This window comes from Bufo gargarizans, chromosome 1 (assembly GCF_014858855.1).
Source record: "Bufo gargarizans isolate SCDJY-AF-19 chromosome 1, ASM1485885v1, whole genome shotgun sequence".
NCBI classification, from domain to species: Eukaryota; Metazoa; Chordata; class Amphibia; order Anura; family Bufonidae; genus Bufo; species Bufo gargarizans.
This window is the reverse complement of record NC_058080.1, coordinates 189076795-189099953: the sequence shown is the minus strand read 5'-3', so window position 1 is coordinate 189099953 and position 23159 is coordinate 189076795. Positions and strand designations below refer to the sequence as shown.

At 43.6% G+C, this 23159-nt stretch overlaps 1 protein-coding gene across 1 annotated transcript in view; it reads right to left on the bottom strand.

Moving 5' to 3' along the window:
- FREM3 (FRAS1 related extracellular matrix 3) overlaps positions 1-22948 on the bottom strand; it is a 97616-nt gene extending 74668 nt beyond the window's left edge. The window contains exons 1-2 of the mRNA XM_044277094.1: positions 17929-22948; positions 16417-16506 (exon numbers count right to left, since the gene is read on the bottom strand). Of these exons, the coding sequence (XP_044133029.1) occupies positions 16417-16506; positions 17929-22948 (5110 nt within the window). The remainder of the gene's footprint in view (positions 1-16416; positions 16507-17928) is intronic.
- Positions 22949-23159: the final 211 nt, after the last annotated feature.

Here is a 23159-nt window from a genome sequence, read left to right as displayed (position 1 = left end):
AAGGGGCACATATTCCAAAGTGCACCTTTCAGATTTTGCAGGCCATTTTTTACACATTTTGATTGCAAGGTACTTCTCACACATTTGGGCCCCTAAATTGCCAGGGCAGTATAACTACGCCACAAGTGACACCATTTTGGAAAGAAGACACCCCAAGGTATTCCGTGAGGGGCATGGCGAGTTCCTAGAATTTTTTATTTTTTGTCACAAGTTAGCGGAAAATGATGATTTTTTTTTTTCTCTTTTTTCCTTACAAAGTCTCATATTCCACTAACTTGCGACAAAAAATAAAAAATTCTAGGAACTCGCCATGCCCCTCACGGAATACCTTGGGGTGTCTTCTTTCCAAAATGGGGTCACTTGTGGCGTAGTTATACTGCCCTGGCAATTTAGGGGCCCATATGTGTCAGAAGTACTTTGCAATCAAAATCTGTAAAAAAAAGACCGGTGAAATCCGAAAGGTGCACTTTGGAATATGTGCCCCTTTGCCCACCTTGGCATCAAAAAAGTGTCACACATCTGGTATCGCCGTACTCAGGAGAAGTTGGGGAATGTGTTTTGGGGTGTCATTTTACATATACCCATGCTGGGTGAGAGAAATATCTTGGCAAAAGACAACTTTTCCCATTTTTTTATACAAAGTTGGCATTTGACCAAGATATTTTTCTCACCCAGCATGGGTATATGTAAAATGACACCCCAAAACACATTCCCCAACTTCTCCTGAGTACAGCGATACCAGATGTGTCACACTTTTTTGCTGCCAAGGTGGGCAAAGGGGCACATATTCCAAAGTGCACCTTTCGGATTTTGCAGGGCATTTTTTACACATTTTGATTGCAAAGTTCTTCTCACACATTTGGGCCCCTAAATTGCCAGGGCAGTATAACTACCCACAAGTGACCCCATTTTGGAAAGAAGACACCCCAAGGTATTCCGTGAGGGGCATGGCGAGTTCCTAGAATTTTTTATTTTTTGTCGCAAGTTAGTGGAATATGAGACTTTGTAAGGAAAAAAGAAGAAAAAAGAAAAATCATCATAATTTACGCTAACTTGTGACAAAAAATAAAAAATTCTAGGAACTCGCCGTGCCCCTCACGGAATACCTTGGGGTGTCTTCTTTCCAAAATGGGGTCACTTGTGGGGTAGTTATACTGCCCTGGCAATTTAGGGGCCCAAATGTGTAAGAAGTACCTTGCAATCAAAATGTGTAAAAAAATGGCCTGCGAAATCCGAAAGGTGCACTTTGGAATATGTGCCCCTTTGCCCACCTTGGCTGCAAAAAAGTGTCACACATCTGGTATCGCCGTACTCAGGAGAAGTTGGGCAATGTGTTTTGGGGTGTCATTTTACATATACCCATGCTGGGTGAGAGAAATATCTTGGCAAAAGACAACTTTTCCCATTTTTTTATACAAAGTTGGCATTTGACCAAGATATTTTTCTCACCCAGCATGGGTATATGTAAAATGACACCCCAAAACACATTCCCCAACTTCTCCTGAGTACGGCGATACCACATGTGTGACACTTTTTTGCAGCCTAGATGCGCAAAGGGGCCCAAATTCCTTTTAGGAGGGCATTTTTAGACATTTGGATCCCAGACTTCTTCTCACACTTTCGGGCCCCTAAAAAGCCAGGGCAGTATAAATACCCCACACGTGACCCCACTTTGGAAAGAAGACACCCCAAGGTATTCAATGAGGGGCATGGCGAGTTCCTAGAATTTTTTATTTTTTTGCATAAGTTAGCGGATATTGATTTTTTTTTGTTTTTTTCTCACAAAGTCTCACTTTCCGCTAACTTAGGACAAAATGGGGTCACTTAGGACATCCGAAATGGGGTCACATGTGGGGTATTTATACTGCCCTGGCTTTTTAGGGGCCCTAAAGCGTGAGAAGAAGTCTGGAATATAAATGTCTAAAAATGTTTACGCATTTGGATTCCGTGAGGGGTATGGTGAGTTCATGTGAGATTTTATTTTTTGACACAAGTTAGTGGAATATGAGACTTAGTAAGAAAAAACAAAAACAAAAACAAACAAAAAATTTCCGCTAACTTGTGCCAAAAAAAATGTCTGAATGGAGCCTTACCAGGGGGGGGGTGGGGGTGATCAATGACAGGGGGGTGATCACCCATATACACTCCCTGATCACCCCCTGTCATTGATCACCCCCCTGTAAGGCTCCATTCAGACATCCGCATGATTTTTTACGGATCCATGGATACATGGATCGGATCCACAAAACACATGCGGACGTCTGAATGGAGCCTTACAGGGGGGTTATCAATGACAGGGGGTGATCAGGGTAATCAGGGTGATCACCCCCCTGTCACTGATCACCCCCCCTGTAAGGCTCCATTCAGACATCCGCATGATTTTTTACGGATCCATGGATACATGTATCGGATCCACAGAACGCATGCGGACGTCTGAATGGAGCCTTACAGGGGGGTTATCAATGACAGGGGGTGATCAGGGTAATCAGGGTGATCACCCCCCTGTCACTGATCACCCCCCCTGTAAGGCTCCATTCAGACATCCGCATGATTTTTTACGGATCCATGGATACATGTATCGGATCCACAGAACGCATGCGGACGTCTGAATGGAGCCTTACAGGGGGGTTATCAATGACAGGGGGTGATCAGGGTAATCAGGGTGATCACCCCCCTGTCACTGATCACCCCCCCTGTAAGGCTCCATTCAGACATCCGCATGATTTTTTACGGATCCATGGATACATGTATCGGATCCACAGAACGCATGCGGACGTCTGAATGGAGCCTTACAGGGGGGTTATCAATGACAGGGGGTGATCAGGGTAATCAGGGTGATCACCCCCCTGTCACTGATCACCCCCCCTGTAAGGCTCCATTCAGACATCCGCATGATTTTTTACGGATCCATGGATACATGTATCGGATCCACAGAACGCATGCGGACGTCTGAATGGAGCCTTACAGGAGGGTTATCAATGACAGGGGGTGATCAGGGTAATCAGGGTGATCACCCCCCTGTCACTGATCACCCCCCCTGTAAGGCTCCATTCAGACATCCGCATGATTTTTTACGGATCCATGGATACATGTATCGGATCCACAGAACGCATGCGGACGTCTGAATGGAGCCTTACAGGGGGGTTATCAATGACAGGGGGTGATCAGGGTAATCAGGGTGATCACCCCCCTGTCACTGATCACCCCCCCTGTAAGGCTCCATTCAGACATCCGCATGATTTTTTACGGATCCATGGATACATGGATCGGATCCGCAAAACGCATGCGGACGTCTGAATGGAGCCTTACAGGGGGGTTATCAATGACAGGGGGGTGATCAGGGAGTGTATATGGGTGATCACCCGCCTGTCATTGATCACCCCCTGTAAGGCTCCATTCAGACGTCCGCATGTGTTTTGCGGATCCGATCCATGTATCCATGGATCCGTAAAAATCATGCGGACATCTGAATGGAGCCTTACAGGGGAGTGATCAATGACAGGGGGTGATCAGGGAGTGTATATGGGTGATCACCCGCCTGTCATTGATCACCCCCCTGTAAGGCTCCATTCAGACGTCCGTATGCTTTTTGCGGATCCGATCCATGTATCCGTGGATCCGTAAAAATCATACGGACGTCTGAACGGAGCCTGACAGGGGGGTGATCAATGACAGGGCGGTGATCAATGACAGGGGGGTGATCAGGGAGTTTATATGGGGTGATCATGGGTGATCAGGGGTTTATAAGGGGTTAATAAGTGACGGGGGGGGGGGTGTAGTGTAGTGTAGTGTGGTGTTTGGTGCGACTGTACTGACCTACCTGAGTCCTCTGGTGGTCGATCCTAACAAAAGGGACCACCAGAGGACCAGGTAGGAGGTATATTAAACGCTGTTATGAAAACAGCATCTAATATACCTGTTAGGGGTTAAAAAATTCGGATCTCCAGCCTGCCAGCGAACGATCGCCGCTGGCAGGCTGGAGATCCACTCGCTTACCTTCCGTTCCTGTGAGCGCGCGCGCCTGTGTGCGCGCGTTCACAGGAAATCTCGCGTCTCGCGAGATGACGCATATATGCGTGACTGTGCGCCAGCCTGCCACCTCCGGAACGCACATGTGCGTTAGGCGGTCCGGAGGTGGTTAAACAGTTCAGCTGAGATACAGGGGCAACTAAACCCTCCTATATTTATATTCAAATATAATCTAGAACCAACCAATTATACCAGTACAGGATGAGTACACCAGACGCACATCCTACTATGGGTCCAGGCTCTGATATTTGAATGAGGCTAAGTAGGTCCAAAAATGTTCTACTATATCTGAAGCAAACCACTCCTGAGGTTTACCTTATTTTGTCATTAATTCATAAAGACCTTGCTTGTGATTATGCTTGTATTTACAACGATAATAATTCAATTAAGAGTTTAAATGAACAATCTCTGTAAAAGTAGAAGATGGACCTTTGACCTCATTTCTGCTAGGTGGCTCTAGGTATCTCAGTACCAGTGTGAGATGCACTGATTTTCTAGCGCGAATTAGTATCAATGATGTCAGGACTTTGTTACCTATAGCATTTCCTAAAGGGTCAAATAGATCATGTGTATAAGCATTTAAATGAAGAGAGAACGTCTCTCCAGGGCATGGCTTCTGTAAATGTCAAGGGGCAAAAGTTCTCAAAACTCCACATAATAGGTGAGGCCTCCAGGTGTTTTCAGGTTGTCTACTGATTCTATATCCCAGAGAAAAGGAAAGTACTTGGAATTCTGTGTTATCTGACTAAGGGCTCAAAAGGAAGCCCTAAAAACACAATTTAAGTGCAATTGCTCTCCACGTTTTACATTTTGGAGATACTTTTCACCATTAGTAAAGTTATTTCGAGAATTGCCGGTATTTATGGTAACCTTCCAGATCAATTCACAAGCCTCACTTTTATTTACCTGTAACTTTTATTTAAGGGCATTTTTGTTTAATCATTCAAATTTCAAAAGTTATTGTCACATGTAATAGGGTGCAGTGATCGAACTATGAGCAATAAATTATTTGTTTTCTGTGACAAATCTGCCTGACTGAAAGATTATTGTTAATTGCCACCACATGCCCTGGTCTGACCAGAAATCTGCCAGTGTTAGGCCTCATGCACACGACAACGGGGTTCCGTTGTTCCGTGATCCGTGTCCGTTTTTGTTTCCGTGTGTCTTCCTTTATTTTTGGAGGATCTCCAAACATGAAGGAAAGTAAAAAAAAATCTAAGTTTAGTTTGCCATGCAAACTAAACTTAGACAATCTTGTGTGCATCCGTGTTTTTTCACAGACCCATTGACTTGAATGGGTCCGTGAACCGTTGGCCGTGAAAAAAATAGGACAGGTCATATTTTTTTCACAGACTGGAAACACGGATCACAGATGCGGATGACAAACGGTGGATTAGCCGAGTTTTCCACGGACCCATTGAAAGTCAATGGAAATCACGGAAAACGGAACATCAGACACGGGACATCAGACACGGGACACAACAACGGTCGTGTGCATGAGGCCTAGTCTTGTAAAAGGAGCAATGATCTCAATAATAGGCAAACAGCAAAAATATTTGGCGATAATTGAATTGTGTAACTGAATGTCTTGTCAATGCAAAACGACTTGCTACAAACACAGATGACATCTGTGTTGTGTCCGTGCTTTTCACGGATATGTAGATTATGATGTGCATGAGGGATCTGTAATCATGGACAAAATAAGGCACAGATACCACATGACCATGATTTACTAACGTATGAAAGAGGTGTTATTCTCCAAATTCTTGATTGGCTAGCAGTTATTCCTCCCAACCACCAGGGCCGTCTTTACCAAGGGGCAAAACGGGCAGCTGCCCCGGGCCCAGTTGCTCCTGGGGGGCCCAAGGCAACTGCCTATTGAGCCCTGCTAGCTACTGCCCCGGGTGTCAAGCTGTCAGCTACACAGGCATCGTACTGTGTTAAAGTTGTGATCTAGGACCTTAGATGACATCATCACCATGTGACCAGTAACCAAGCAATTACTGGTCACATGGCTATGAGGTCATCACAGATCCTAGCAGGAGTGTTGCAGAAGTTAACTATGGAGCTTTTTTGTGTGAAGATTACATCAGAAAAAGTTGACAGGGGCTGTTATGTTAATATACTGTAAACTACTGTATAGTGGGGTGCTGTATACTGTGTGGGGGCCTGTATATTGTGTGGGACTGTATACTGTGTGGTGGGCTGTATACTGTGTGGTGGGCTGTATACTGTGTGGGCCTGTATACTGTGGGGGCTGTATACTGTGTGGGGGCCTGTATACTGTAGGGGGGGGGCGTATACTGTGTGGTGGGCTGTATACTGTGTGGTGGGCTGTATACTGTGTGTGTGGGGCTGTATACTGTGTGTATGGGGCTGTATACTGTGTGGGGGCCTGTATACTGTGTGGTGGGCTGTATACTGTGTGGGGGCCTGTATACTGTGGGGGGCCTTATACTGTGTGGTGGGCTGTATACTGTGTGGTGGGCTGTATACTGTGTGGGGGGCTGTATACTGTGGGGGGACATGTATACTGTGGGGGGGCCTGTATAGTGTGGGGGCCTGTATACTGTGTGGGGGCCTGTATACTGTGGGGGGGGGGGGCTGTATAGTGTGGGGGGGCCTGTATAGTGTGGGGGCCTGTATACTGTGGGGGGCCTGTATACTGTGGGGGGCTGTATATTGTGGAGTGCTATACTGCTGTACTGTATACTGGGGGGGTCTGTATACTGTGGGTGCGGTATAGTGTGGAGTGCTATACTGCTGTACTGTATAGTGTGTTGGGCTGTATCATGTATAGTTTGGGGTGCTGTATACAGTGAGGTGTTGTATACTGTGGGGTGTTGTATACTGTGGGGTGCTGTATACTGTGGGCTGCTATACTGCTCTACTATATACTGTGGGGTACTGTTTAGTGTGGGGTGCTAAACTGCATACTGTGTGGTGCTGTATACTATAGGGTGCTATATTGCATACTGTGGGGTGCTGGGGTGCACTGTAACACTAGGGTCAGCCGAGCCCTGGTCTCCTTCCTGCAGAGCGGTACCCACTTCCAGCCTGAGCCCAGCGGTACCCACTTCCAGCCTCAGAACTGGAAGTATTTACAGTCATTCACTGTTCTCTACCAGATGTGTGGATTTTTTGTGTGTGTGTTGTGGTGGAGGGCGTGATTGCCTGCTAAGGTGTGGGAAGGCGGGATCCAGGGGGCCCAAGTAAATTTTTGCCCAGGGTCCAATCAATATTAAAGACGGCCCTGCCAACCAGCCATACACATATTAACTCATCTCAGCAGAGAGAGTATGTATTCTCAATAGGGAAAAGGGAACAAGCCACAGTGAGACACCTGGGCATGTTAAATGGGTGATGGTCAGGACATCTCCATGTACATTCGAGGGTCAAGTCCTGCTGAAAACGTTAGGTTCAGCTTACATTCCGGTAGTGGTAGGAGGTGATGTCCTGAACATGTAATGCGCAACACAGGACAGGATAGGAGTCATCTCAGGTTAATTTGCATATGTATCAAATAGCTTTTTTTTACACAATAAAAGCACACAGAGCTTTCATCTATATTCATCAGCCCCTTTATCCACTGCAGGGGCGTTGCTAGGTTAAAACATTTGGGTCTTGGGCCCCAGATGTTTTTTCCCAGGCCTCGAATGTACTGCCTGCCAGATAGATAGAACTGTATTGCCATCCTCAGGACGGCAATACAATTGAATCTAATGCCCTGCAAGTGCTGAATGACCTGTGGTGACATCACAGGTCATGTGACCAGTTCTAAATGCAGTACCTGAAAAGGACCTGGAATGATGTCATCATCATGTGACCAGTGCAGGAGAGGACGGCAGTGAAGAGGAGAAGTCCTGGAAAAAAGCTGTGGTGAGGTCTGTACATGAGGAGAGGTAAATGAAGGGAGAGGCAGAGCAATGCTGGGAGTTGTAGTTATTTAATTAGGACTGTATGTTAGGGCTGAAGGGAGGGAAGTTATTTACATGGGACTGAATGTTGAGGGGTAATGTTATTTACATGGGACTGCACGTTGGATGTGGCTGGGGAGGTGGTGATGTTATTTACATGGAAGTGTATATTGAGCTGTTTATGTTATTTATAAGGGACTGGGGTGATGTTATTTACGTGGGACTGTATATTGGAAGGGGCAGGAGAGATGGTATGATGGTATTTACATGGGACTTTATGGCGAAGGGAGGGAAATAATGTTATTTACATGGCACTGTATGGGGGAGAGGCTGAGGAATTATAATTTCTGAGCACACTAAAGGGAGGAATATAAATCCAGGGGACATTAGGCATATTATTACTACTGGGGGGCGGGACCTATAGAGCACTATGGGGGCCTTATTACTACTGAGGGGTCTGTGAGGGTATTATTAATACTGAAGGGCTATTCTACTAATGGGGACACTCTTGGGGAGCATTATGACTGTTGGGGGCACTGTAGGGGGCAGTATAACTAATAAGGGCATTCTAGAAGGGAATTATCACCACTGAGGGAACAATAGGGGGCCTTATTACTACCGAGGGGTCTGTGAGGGTATTATTAATACTGAAGGGCTATTCTACTAATGGGGACACTCTTGGGGAGCATTATGACTGTTGGGGGCACTGTAGGGGGCAGTATAACTAATAAGGGCATTCTAGAAGGGAATTACTATTGGCGGTACTTAGAGGAGCACTATTACTATGGGGGGGTGGGCTATCTGTACGGTACTCATTGTTCTTCAGGATAGTATTTGGGGGTATTGAGGGGCACAGAGTGCAGCAGCATAACAATTTGGGGACTCCAGGTTGGGGGATGATGATAGAAAAGTGAGGAAGCTAAGATGTCCATGTATCACACTCTGCAGAGACGAGGTGGCTGAAAGGATATGTCCGGACCAAATGGAGAAGATGATGACAGGGAAGATCTACATCAGAGGAGACAACACCTGAAGGCCCTAGATGTGAAAGGTAAGTACTGATGTATAGCTGTATATCAAGTACAGTAAAATGTCTTTAGTGCTATTTTTTTTGGGGGTGGGGGGGGGGCATCAGTCGACTTAGAGAATTGGGCCATATGCATTGGGGCTTGGGCCCCGGATCTTTTGAGACCCTAGCAACGCCCCTGATCCACAGGATCTCTGAGGGACTCAGAGGTCAGATCCCCGTCCACCCATCATTATTTTATGGCATATGCTAGCAATTTGCCACAAGAATATTTCATGGGAATATCTATTCAGTCACTGTGTAAATTAGACATCTGTCAAAGTTTCACATATAAATTTGATTTAGTTCCTCAAAATGTGTATACTTTCAGAGAACGGATAAATTCTTTGGTCCATAAAGACCAAATACTTCTTATGACTTAGGGTTTGCTACCATTGTATCCAGCTAAGACAGTCATCTGAGAACTAAGCCCAGCACACATCTCTCTCCTGTTCTAAGATCTCAGAGAAGTGCCCACAATGGATACAACTGGACAGGTTTTCAAGCTCTGGTTGTGAAGAAATATACTCTCATTCACTGGGATGCTGGATACAACACGATTCACGGACAAATCTTAAGTTAAAGTAATTGTAATTAGTAAAGTGTAAAAGCCATATACAAGTCTTTACCAGTCCTACTGGCTCATGTCAGCTCTCTACTTGTCAACTTGCTGTATGTTCTAATTGCTGCCGTAAAATCTGACCAAAGGCTGCTAACAGCATCCTGCCACAGTTGCAGATTGATGACTAGCTTCTATAGGGAATATCTTCCCAGCTATCCTGTAACCTGGGAAGCAGGTGCCCTCATACAGGTATGTGTAGTACATTCCTCAGCTCACATGTCAGGTCATGTCCCTCCCACTGCTCTCTGGTGAATGAAATTCCTTGCTACAAAGTCTACAAGTTAGGAAACATAACTTCCTTTTGGACCAGAGACACCTTTTTTATTTTTATTTTTTTATTTTTTTGCAAATTCTGACAACTACTGCCAAATTACATAATATAAAGCAATTTTACAAAAACAATTTTTTGGGGGAAAATCCGTTTATTTTTTTATCCTTTTTTATATTATATATGAACATTTTTTAGTAACAAAACTTCCATATGTAGGTAGGTATATAGATGTTGAATGAAAAACCTATCTATATGCCATACTGTGCCAGGGGAAAAGTCGGTGAAATAATGCGGCTGAATGCCTTCTGTTTTAGGGTGTTTTAAAACCCGTCTAGACCAGCACCCCTGTAGTTTTTAGTTACATACAATTATCTATCTTTTGGCAAAAGTTCCAACGTACAAAACTGTATGTAGAAACCCCAACTGCATCTTTTACAGATTGCTCCACAACGTAGCCTCCAAAGGAACCAGTCTGTTAAGCAATGATGCATAGATCTGAATTAAAGGATTTCCAATTCAAAGAAAACCATTGTTGATGATAAAGTTAAAGATATAAAATAATTTCATTACATATCCCTTTTTATTATAAGTAGCCATATGCACTGAGCTGCTTGTAGGTAAGAGATATGTTGCATAGGATGCAGCTTAGAACTATACCATCAACTATTCCTCTCACCTAGATGGGCAAAGCTGATCAGGGGGCATAGTTTTAATAGACATTGTAACGGATCTCCTAGCACCCCGACTGGGTACCTCCGTCGATAGATGCTCCTAGTGCTTTCTGAGGACTCCAAGCACTCCACTTGACACCGTACGCACTGCAGACCCCACGAACCGCCTGCAGCTTGGTTGGGGTCTCACCGTCCTCCACCCATGCTGGACCCAAGACCGGGCTTCAGCTTCAAGTGGGTGAACCTCTCCTACATCCAGAGAGCAGGAACCATGAACAAGCTCTTACAAGAGCTTATACTCAGGGGAGTATTGTGATATAGCAATCCCCAAGAGTGTAGTTATCCCATTCCCCAAACATGAGCCAAAACTTCATGAAGGTATAAAGCAGTAACTTATATAACTATGCCGCTATTGCATAAAACCGTTGCATACAACATGGGACCATAATCACATGGTAAGAGGCTAGCAAGTAGTCCTCTCCAAGCACTCGTGGCAACCTCAAAAGAGGGGAGTTTGTCACAGACATCATATTCATACAGATTCCCTTGAAATGCTGCTACATCATGGCAGTATTTTACTAATATCTTTATAGTTAATTTCATATTTTTTTGGACTATATTTTCATATTTTTCTTATGTTTTATATGTGCTAAAAGCAATATTGAACCTGCCATGAGGACCTAATAAGAAATTGCCCTAAATCACTTACTCAGTCAGGATAGGTTTTATATTAGAATAGGTACATGGTGACCTATAAAATCTGAACTGATAAGCACATTTACATCTTTTAAATGACCCTCTCAAGTACCAATCAACGGGCTCTTAGCCTTTTTTTAGAGCTCAAAAAAAATAATAAGGCCAGGCACTCAAATATGGAATCAATATGAGACAACTATTTAATGGAGATTATACTCCCTAAAATGGCAGTGTATAAAATAGATAAAATCAATCCATATACATAATAGCAGCATAGATTAAATCACATATACACAACAGCATATAAACAAATCGCAATAATAGCAGCAATAGGTACAGCATATGAGACCACAATCAATCAATAACCATCAAGGGTGTGAATATGGAAAACTGCAATTCATATGTTTGGTGGATATCACTCTTTCCAATAATCGCATTCAACTTCAATAGGGTGATCAGTCCCGTATGTTGCTCCTACTAAGAGTTAACAGAGCATAAGCAGATAACGCAAGAACTCAGGAAAGACACAGTGCGATGATGTATCAGGGTGGCGTCCCACCTATTACTGCAACTGTATCAATTTTACCTAAGTTCAGCCGGTGTCTTCTTCTCCTTACGGGGACTTGGAATGTTCACAATGAGCCAAACGCCAACTGGATATCCGCTCACGTGGCTTACTTGGGCTTCGTATGATCGGAGCTTTTTAGGCGAAGGTTCCTCCAATAATCGCCGGTCTTTAACACAGCCGTTCAACTTTAAAGTCCAGGGAAACTACTGTCTCAGCATGCCGGTGCAAGGTATAAACCATGCGCGTTTCGGGGTTGTTTGAATAACGCCTTCCTCAGTGGATTATTCAAACAACCCCAAAACGCGTATGGTTTATACCTTGCATCGGCATGCTGGGACAGTAGTTTCCCTGGATTCTAAATTTGAACGGCTGTGTTAAAGACCAGCGATTATTGGAGGAACCTTCGCCTAAAAAGCTCAGATCATACGAAGCCCAAGTAAGCCACGTGAGCGGATATCCAGTTGGCGTTTGGCTCATTGTGAACATTCCAAGTCCCCGTAAGGAGAAGAAGACACCGGCTGAACTTAGGTAAAATTGATACAGTTGCGGTAATAGGTGGGACGCCACCCTGATACATCATCGCACTGTGTCTTTCCTGAGTTCTTGCGTTATCTGCTTATGCTGTGTTAACTCTTAGTAGGAGCAACATACGGGACTGATCACCCTATTGAAGTTGAATGCGATTATTGGAAAGAGTAATATCCACCAAACATATGAATTGTGGTTTTCCATATTTGCACCCTCGATGGTTATTGATTGATTGCGGTCTCATATGCTGTACCTATTGCTGCTATTATTGCGATTTGTTTATATGCTGCTGTGTATATGTGATTTAATCTATGCTGCTGTTATGTATATGGATTGATTTTATCTATTTTATACACTGCCATTTAAGGGAGTATAATCTCCATTAAATAGTTGTCTCATATTGATTCCATATTTGAGTGCCTGGCCTTAATATTTTCTTTTGATTTCTGTTTTTTGTGACTGGGTGGGTCACAAAGACTAAGAGCACCTTATCCTAATTACTCAGCTGTAGTGATCCACGGACACTTTGTTTGGATCTTCTTTTAGAGCTGACTGGGTTCACATCTCCATAAAGCTCTTAAGGCCCCCAATAAACATTAGTGTACTATCAGCCAAACCTACCAAGAACACTGGGTTCAGCTAACAATCTAATGTGTGTTTGAGGTGCTCCTAACACTTCCCGAAGATATATCGCGGAACAGAAGGATTGGGTCAACTGAATTTTTCCACCCAATTTTTTTTGTTCTCCCAGGAGAGAAGCTACCACCAGGGGCAGCTTTCTTCCCTCTCACTATAATAATACATAAATGCTCGGCTGAACTGTATGTGTATGAGGAAGTCAAGAGGGAGTACTAGGAGACAGCTGTTGACCAATCAATCATGTGTATGTATAGTTACCTTTAGTCCTCAGAGGCTAGCTGATGATGAAGTGTCTATGCTTTTTTTGGTTCTGATTGGCACATATTCTCGATTTATTTGTTCCCACAATTTCACTGAGCTAAAGCTAATAATTGTAGAAAAACTAACAGGATGATCTACTATTCAGCTACAACCACATGAAAATGCTTCCTAAACATTCAACTGTATCTGTCATCAGGTAGCTTAACATCTCGACACAGAAATCAGATGAGACTGCAGTGAATCTGTGACCTCACACTTGTACAAACCTGTCTATAGGACAGAGCACCCCAGGGCATGTTATAGGATCTCTGAAAATTCTTAATCCCATTAAGGCCTCTTGCACACGACCGTTTGTCCCCCTTGACCGTATTGCGGCCCGCATACGGCGGGTCCGCAATACACGGGGCACCGGCCATATGCATTCCGCGTCTGGAGTTCACAAATCTGGAGATGTGGTTCGGAACGGAACCACAGAACGGAAGCACTACAGAGTGCTTTTGAGGGGTTCTGTTCCGTGCTTCCGTTCTGCAAAAAGATAGAAATTGTCCTATCTTTTTGCGGAACGGACGGATCGCGAACCCCATTCAAGTAAATGGGGTCGCGATCCGCATGCGGCTGGCCCATGTTCGGTGTCCATGCATTGTGGACCGCAGCACGGGCACGGGCAGCACATGTTTGTGTGCAATAGGCCTAACTGTCAGATGTGAAGTGCATTTAGCAGATCACAGGTATTGACTTGTAGATTGGAAATGTAGCATCTTTAGGCGTATACAGTATTTGTATTTGAAGGTGTCTTCTGAGAATTATATATTCATGGCCTATGGAGTCCAGCTCCTGGGATTAGCCATGGCACAACACTCCCCTCATTGTTTACACAGGTATAAATGGTTGTGTACTTCATCTCAGCCCCAGACGTGAATGGGACTTAGCTACAGTTACACGCTCATCCACACACTTGGCCCCATCATTCTGCTGATTGTTAGAAGTTCTTAAAGGGGTTGTCTCACCTCAATAACCAACCTCTAAAGGGGTTGTCTGGGTTCAGAGCTGAATGCTGTCTCTTTTGCAGTGGTGGCGCAAGCAGATGTGATTACGCTGCGCCGCCTCTAGAATGGAGACGATGCACAGGCAATTACAGAGAGGAAGCGGTGCTCGCAGCTGATTGGCAGGGTGCTGGGAGTCAGGCCCCCCACTGATCTGATATTGATGACCTTTCTGAAGATAGGTCATCAATATCTTTGCATTTCACAATTCTTTTAAAGTGCTACAATGTGGATTTACACGTTTCACTTGCAATAAGAATAAATGTTATTTTAATAACTAGATTTTTGTTTAAAGAAAGGCCACTCACCCAACCAAAGGTACATTGACAGATGCTGTAGGTCATGGATATAGAGTATTGGATCAATTAAAATATTTATGTAGGAATATTCTAATGTCTAATATTTATTGTCACTGTACAGACGGTACTGGAAGTCAAAGTGAATCTGTCAGCAGTTTTGACCATGCTAAACTGATGACAGCACTAGGTAGGGCCTGAAGTGAGCAGGACAAAAATACATTTTGTGAAGTTTTTATTATCAGGAGAATATGAACTTTTATTCTTCCAGGTTATGTATGGGAGATGGATTTACATTGAGCATGTTTGCATTGAGCTGATTCACAGCCCCTCCACCGAGCGCTGAGTGACAGTTGTAGTGGTCTCCTGGTTAGATGCCACAACTGAACTTGCAGCATGTCTAAGCGAGAACTCCGGTCCTGACCTACGTAGCTTTGATAGGATGGCATAGCATTATATTGATTTATGATGCTATGTAACTCTTAGAGGTCTGGAATCTATTGTATAACACTGACATAATGCTTTCAGTGTTACTGTATACAATACATTCCAGAACGGTAAGGGTTACATAGCATCATAAATCATTATAATGCTATGGGATCCTATCAGTGCTATGTACGGTAGGTCACAACGGAAGCTCTCGCAGACACACGGTGTGAGTTCAAAGCATTGAACTCGCTGGTATGAAGCTAGCCTAAAGCAGCTTAATGTGGAAAGCACCTCACAGTAAAGCTTTGCTTCATAACACGCAACAGGGGTTTCCATCTGTTTTCTACTAATGACCTATCCTCAGTATAAGTCATCAGTATCTGATCGCTGCAGATCGACATCTGTACCACCGTCGATCAGCGGCTTGAGGAGGGGCAGCAGTGCTCCTGTGCCAGTGACGTCACATTCATCAGTTATGTGGTCTAGGCACAGCTAAATCCCACTCAAGTGAATGGGACTGAGCTGCAATACCAAACACAGCCACTATACAATGTATGGCGCTGGTGTGCTTGGTAAGTTGTGCGGATGCCGTAGAGCTCACTGGAGTGTAGTGACCTCTTCAAACAGCTGATCCCGGGTGTCGAACCCCCACTGATCAGATACTGATAACCTGTCCTGGGGATAAGTCATCGATATCAGAAACCAAACAACCCCATTGACATTTTGTGTTACTATGCTTTTTTTAACCTTTTTTTAATAGACACAATGCCATTTTTTTTTATAGTCCCTATCTTATAATCTAATCTCCTAGAAGGGGCAACTAAAAAAGGTAAACTTAAACCATAGGGCACCACTTAGCTGCCGGGCGAGAGAATGCTAACGCATGAATGCTCTAATGGTTTCTGATCCAGCTCCCAGCAGCAGACTATCTGAGCATACTGGGAGTTGCAATGTTGTTACAGCAGAGAGTCATAAATTGGATGGAGCCACTAGATCAGGATAAGGGCCCATTCACACGTCCGCAGTGTTTTGCGGATCCGCATAACACCGGGCCGGCACCCCAATAGAAATGCCTATTGTCCACAGCTGTGGACAAGAATAGGACATGTTCAATTTTTGAGCGGAGCCGTGGAGCGGAAGTTCGGGGCCGGGGACCGGAAATGCAGATGCAGACACCACACTGTGTGCTGTCCGCATCTTTTCCATCCCCATTGAAAATGAATGGGTCCGCACCTGTTCCGCATAATTGTGAAACGGATCCGAACCCAAAGTGCGGACGTCTGAATGGAGCCTGATTCTGATGAATTTCTAGGATCAGATGTAGTCATGACATGGCTCTATTCTCAAGTATAAAAGAAAAATCACATTTTAAGAGCTTACCATTATCTTCTATTGAGAATCGAACAATGTCACTTGTAGAATTCTCGCCATCCTTTAAGACATAGCAGACTTTTAAATCATCAATGTCGGCTATTGAAAATAGAAAGGGAGAAATAGATGAAATGCAAAGAAAACATGACAATATTCAAATTATATTTCAGTGAATGGATACACTTTCTTCTTCTTCCATGTGGACAACACATAAGGTGATATGTTTTTCTTGTATACCTTACTTAAAGGGAATGTGTCACCAAAATTTTTCTGCCAGTAAAAAATGGATAGCGACACATATCCTTTTTTTCTAATCTGTTTTTATCAGATTTTTTTTCTACTTCCTGAACATGATTATGGGGGCTGCCATCTTGTGGTTAACAGCATTTAGAGATATGCTTTACTGCAGCTACCATGGCCCATAGACACAATAGTCAGGAGGGGATATCATTGACTTCTATGGGAAAGTTCCCTAGGCATGTTCGGTGACCTGTGCAGTGGTCAGGAGGGAATAGATAAGTTGTAATATAACCTATTGTGAATGGTGTATCCTGTGTTATAGTTGATATTTGTCATTTTAGTCCTGCCTCTAATGATAAGCAGATAACTTCAGTAAAGTGATCTGTACAGACCAGGACATGAAGCCTATTATTAGACCTTATGACCAGTGCGAAAACTACAAGATGTTAGGGGTTTTTTTTTGTGACAAAATACTCTATAAAACTTTGTTTAGCATAAAAACATTTAAACAATATATTTATCAAAACTGGTGTAAAGGAAAACTGACTAAGTTGCCCATAGCAACCAATCAGATTCTTCCTTTCATTTTTTGTCCCTCCTTTCGAAAATGTAAGGTGGAATCTGATTGATTGCTATGTGCAACTTAGTCATTTTTCCTTTACATCAGTTTTGATAAATTCACCCTTTTTCTGATGATACTTTCCATTTAACTCAGAAAAAGGGCTCATGCACACGACCGTATGGCTTTTTCAGTGTTTTGCTGTCGGTTTTTTACTGATCCGTTGTTCAGTTTTTTTCTGTTGTGTTTCCGTTTCCTTTCTGTTTTTTCGGATGCCATATACAGTATACAGTAATTACATAGAGAAAAAAAAAATTGGTCTGGGCATAACATTTTCAATAGATGGTTCCGCAAAAAACGGAATCGATACGGAAGACATACGGATGCATTTCTGTATGTGTTCTGTTTTTTTTTTTTGCGGACCTATTGACTTGAATGGAGCCAAGCACCGTGATTTGCGGACAAGAATAGGACATGTTCTATCTTTTCACGGTACGGAAATACTGAAATACTGAAATGGAATGCATACAGAGACAATTCATTTTTTTTTTTTGCTGGACCATTGAAATGAATGGTTCGGTGTATGTACCACATACTGAACGAAAAAAACGTCCAGTATACTGAACGCAAAATACTGTTGAGTGCATGAGCCCAAAAAGTAACAATTAATTGAAAGCAAAGTTTGTAAATAAGTTTGAAGCCTTGTTTTTTTTAGTACTCACCCTGTGTAAATGTTCTTGCTGTGCCATTGCTGTGTGCCATGTTGATGATAGCTCCATGCTTTGGACCATCTGTGATCCTGTATTTCAGTAATTTATTAGGGCTGTCTCGATCTTCTGCTCTCAGTGATTTACTAGTGATAAGAAATCCAAGATGTCCAGAAGGAAGGATCCTTAATGTTGCAGCTCCTTTATTGACAGCAATTTGGGGAATACCATTATCCAGGGAATTTATTCTAATTTTTAGCATTTGGGGTTTTCGTGTCTCAAAGGTTGTATCAGGGAATACATAAAATTCAGTGTGTGTTCCATCAGTTACAGTGAAAGAGAAACTATCTTCCAAAGATTCACTCCCATCATGCCTATAACTGATCAGATTTTCATTCAGATCCTGCTTGGTGAAGGTAGTTATTGGGCGACTGTTGTTAAACAGAAGGTTACCATGTACTGGTACTTGAGTGATTGTAAATCGCAGCAAGTGGTCAGGAGTGTCCATGTCATCTGCAGTTAGTTCAAAAGGAGTAATCAGTTTGTTTTCTCCTTCATTCGCCACCAGGTTGTGGATTGAAAGAACTGGTTTCTTATTGTCTACATCAGTTATTGAAATCCGGAATGTACGAAACACAGGATTGTAGCCATCTGTGACTTCAAACTCAAAACTGTCCATCTTCATCTCATCTTCAGAAGTATGGATATAATAGATTTTATTACCTGCCAGTTGAAGTTGGGTGAAGGTTGTGATAGGAATACCAGGTTGATCTGTATTCTCCAAATGTCCACGACTTGGTGCTTTAGTGATGCTAAACCTTAAATTCTCATCTGGACTATTGATGTCACTTGTGCTTAGGAGGTCTGTTGTCAGTGTCACTTTTCCTCCCTCTTTTAATGTGACTCCTTTGTTAATTACATCTGGGAATGCAATATCTATGCTACCAATATTAATATAAAAGTACCTGTCAATGAATGGGTTAATTCCATCTGTGATATCAAATTTTATAAGATCACGTATACCTTCTTGGCCTGTGTGAGTATATTGGATAAGTTGCTTGTCAATTTCATCCTGGGTAAAATTCATTCCCACTGAGATGTTCCCCAGGACTGTTCCATCAAGGTCAAGGCGCTGCAGTAGCCCTTGGTTTGGGCCAAACTGAATTACATAAGTTAGAGACTTGTCATCTGAATCTAAATCTGTGGCTTTCAGCACCTTGTTTGTAATTAACTTTGTCTCTCCTATTTCAATTTCTAGTCCATCATTGACTGCCATTCTAGGTGTTTCATCGTCTACAGGAATAACCATCACAAGAATTTTCTTCTCGACACTGTGCTCTCCATCAGTTAGAAGAATGTGAAAACTGTCCTCCTTGGTCTCTGAGTCATCATGTTCATAAACAATGTTAGAGCTCTCTTTTATTTCTTCCAAGGTAAAGTTTGAGATAAGAGAGTTGCTTTGCTGCAGAACTACTCTGCCATGTTGTGGGGGTTTGGTAATTATGAAAAGAAGCTCATCTGCAGGTTTATCTGCATCAGCAGCATTGAGGATGGGTGTGTCAATAACAAGACTCATACCTTCCATAACAATAAACTCACGAGTGAAGATTTCTGGTTTCTCATCATTGGTTGGGATTATGACAATTGGAAAGAAGAGGGGCTGAGAAGAACTGACACCATCTGAGCAGCGGAAAGTGAACCTATCTTCTATGGGCTCTACTTCTTGGTGAATACTTTGAACATAATATATATGACCAAGATGGATATCTCTTATATTGAATGCACTAATTGGATTCCCAGATCTAGACTTTTCAGAGCCCGGGGCAGGTGAGATATTTTCTATATATCCAGATGAGGGCTGGACAATGATTGTGCACAATATTTCATCTTTTGGAGTATCAGCATCTTCTGCATCAAGGTTTTCAGGCATTACTATATTTTTACCACCTTCTAATACAGAAAATAGATCTCCCAGTTTTACTATAGGGGTTTCACTGTCCACTGGTAGTATGGTGACATGTACTTTAACACCCTGCACTTTGTTCCCTCCTAGCTCCCATTCATCTGAAAGATCTGAAATTGTTAAGTTAAAGAAATCCTGCTGCTTTTCAAGGCCTATTTCTCCCGAAGTATGTGCATACATGACATCTCCATTTAGAAGATCTTGTTGAGTGAATCTCTCAGCAGGAACACCATTTACCAATATCTCACCTCTTCTAGGAGGGTCCTCCACAATAAAAGTAAGCATTAGATCATCAGTGTCAGGATCTGTGCCTTGGATAACATTGGTAGTTATCTCAGTTTTTCCCCTCTCCAGGACTTCTAAGGAAGATCCCAAAAGGCCACCAGGAAGCATTAATGTTGGGGCCTCATCATCTACTGGCTTAACTTGTATCCTGATTGTAACAGGGACTTTATGAATACCATCACTAACTACCAAGGAAAAGGAATCACTGTCAGATTCATCCCCATTATGGACATATGATATATGACCTAGTTCTATGTTAAGAAGTCTGAATGAATCTCCCAATGACATTGGCTCACCTTGGTATTGCAACTGACCATGTACTGGAGATTGAGATAAACTGAACATAATGTTCTTTGTGTCAGTGTCCTCATCTCTGGCATCAAGCTCTGCCTTGGTAAATATGAAAGAAGCCCTCTCTTGAACAGTAAAGCCTGTATTGGTGATTTCAGGAGGTTTGTTATCCACAGGTTGCAAAAACATTGTAAATGTGCCTTGTACAGAATTACCTGAAGCATCTTCCACAGTGAAGTTAAACTGCAAAACCTTTGCAACAATTCCCAGTTCCTTTTCTGGAGGTCTGTAGGAAATTTTGTGATGGTTAATTTGAGCTTGAGTGAAAGAGGTTACCTGGATATCTGGCAGGTCTGTGAATACTACATGACCAGTAAGGACTGGATGGTTGGGGTCAGTATCCCTTGGATGGCTGTGTATGGTGTACTTGAGATTTCTATCATCTGTATCCATATCTGTATACCGAAGGTGCTTTCTTTTGAAAGGGGTAACCTCATATTCCTTAACAGTCATATGTAAAGTTGTTCCTTGGAATAATTCAGGAGGAATATCATCTACAGGTTCTATCCTCACAGTGAAAACCTGCAGTCCAGAATGGTTGGGTGGATCATTATCATCCAGCACCATGAACAGCACCCGATCGAACACTGTCTCAGCACTGTGTGGACCCACATGCCTATAGTAGAGTCTGCCATCTACAATATCTTTTTGATACCACTCCCTTACCACCTTTTCATACAGTTCTTCCTCAGGAAGGTGTATCCACTCCTCACTTTCTGCAGGGGTTTCAGTTTGTCTGAGCACTAATTCTCCCAACTTACTAAATGGTTCTTGCAACACAAAGAGAATGGTGGAGTCTTCTGAATCAATATCTGTAGCACTAAGAATAAAGGGTGAGATAAGAGCCAGGCTCCTCTCTGCCAGGCTAAGTCCTGTGTTGGCATTGAGAACTGGGGGTTCATCATCTGTAGGGAACACTGTGATGGGGTAAAGTAGCTCCACCTGGTGTTTTCCATCATCCAGTCGGAGAATCAAATTATCACTGAAAGTATCACTACCATCATGCTGGTAAATGACAAGTCCAGAATGAAGGTCTTGTGGAGTAAATGTGAAGCCATTCCCACCACTGTTAGCAACATTGGTCCCATGTGCCAGAACTAGTTGTCCATGTTTAAGTCCACCTACCACACTCACTTTCACCTCCTCTAGATTGTCCTCATCACTGATCACCAAATTGTTAATTCCAGACCCTGGACCAGACAGAGGTCTTGACTGGCCCTCTAGAAGCCAGAGTCCAGCATTGCGAGTAGCAAGGGGGGCAAATGTGTTCATAGGCTTTACCACGATCATGAAGGCAAATGTTTCAGAGGAAGCACCTTCTGTGTCTATCACCTGCATCTCCAGCTGCAGGATCCTCTCCAGCCAGGACTCGCTGGATGGTGGCTGGTAGGCGATCCTCAACTCAGTTAAGTCTCTTTGATAAAAAGATGTTATGGGCAAGTTCTGGTCATCGGTGCTTACCAGATAGCCAGATGTTTCTGAATCTAGGGGGCTTGTCACGTTAAAGATAATATCCCCAGGATCTGACTCTAAATCCTCTGCAGCCAGCATCTCCGGAGTCAGGGCTGTCAAGACGAATTGGTCGACTTCCATCATGAGCATGGACACAAAGCTGGGACGAGGAGGAGTGTTCTCAGCTCCCTCCTTGATTCTTACAGTCAGGTGGAAGTGTTCTTGCCTAGTTGCTCCATTTGCACTATTCAGATCTACTCGCATGGGCAGGTAATCTCTGTTTGGGGAGTTATGAGGGGCTGTGTGCAGGTAACGGAACCCTGAGCTGGTAAAGGTATGGCAATCAATGCTCTGCTGGTGACTGGTGCTCATGTTCACTAAGTGACCATACCTTGGAAGCCCACCTGTGCCGAGAAATGGAGTGATTCTGCAGGACTCCTTAGCAGGATCATAGAAGAAACCTAAAACTTTCTTATCAATAGGCACACTAAGTCCATGTATCTTCTCCACCACCAGGGGTAAATTGCGAGTAACAATATCAAGCTGCTGGAATATGACCTCCACCTCCAGGACAAAGGGCACAATCAGCGTCTCTGTGGGAGAATCGTATCTAAGCTGTAACCTTACTCTGTCCTTTGGGGGGCTGCGGGAGCCCAGGTGAGTGTATCGCACTTCTCCTTGTCCAAAGTCACACGGGAACTTCTTGGGCGTCAGAGATCCAGGTCTCTGGGACAGGGGGTCATTGTCCAGCACGTTCACGACACATTTGTCTCCAGGCTGTACTTGTAGGACCAGATCCTCCACTGGATCCACAAATGCTGATCTGCCAAAGGGGACCCGGACTCCTCGGTTGGTCACAAGGATGTGTTCTGGATGCAAGGATCGGGATCCAGGCTGAGCTTGTCCCCAGGAGAAGAAAGTCATGATGAAGAAGAAGACGAGATACTGGGGTCTTCTCTGAGGGTTATGATTCTGCATCTCCATGTTCCTGCCCTGTGCAGGGCTGCAGGATCGCATTCAGGACAGGAGTGCTGGACTTTGAAGACCACGATGGAGCTGCAGGTGGTGTCAGGACACAGCGCTGTCTCCTCTGTTTGGAGGTGACAAGAAATGCGAGGTGGGACAGGAGGATCTGCAGGTATTATTTCAGCTGGGAGGGGCTGGCTGGCAGTACATGACCCCCCTCTGCCCCCTC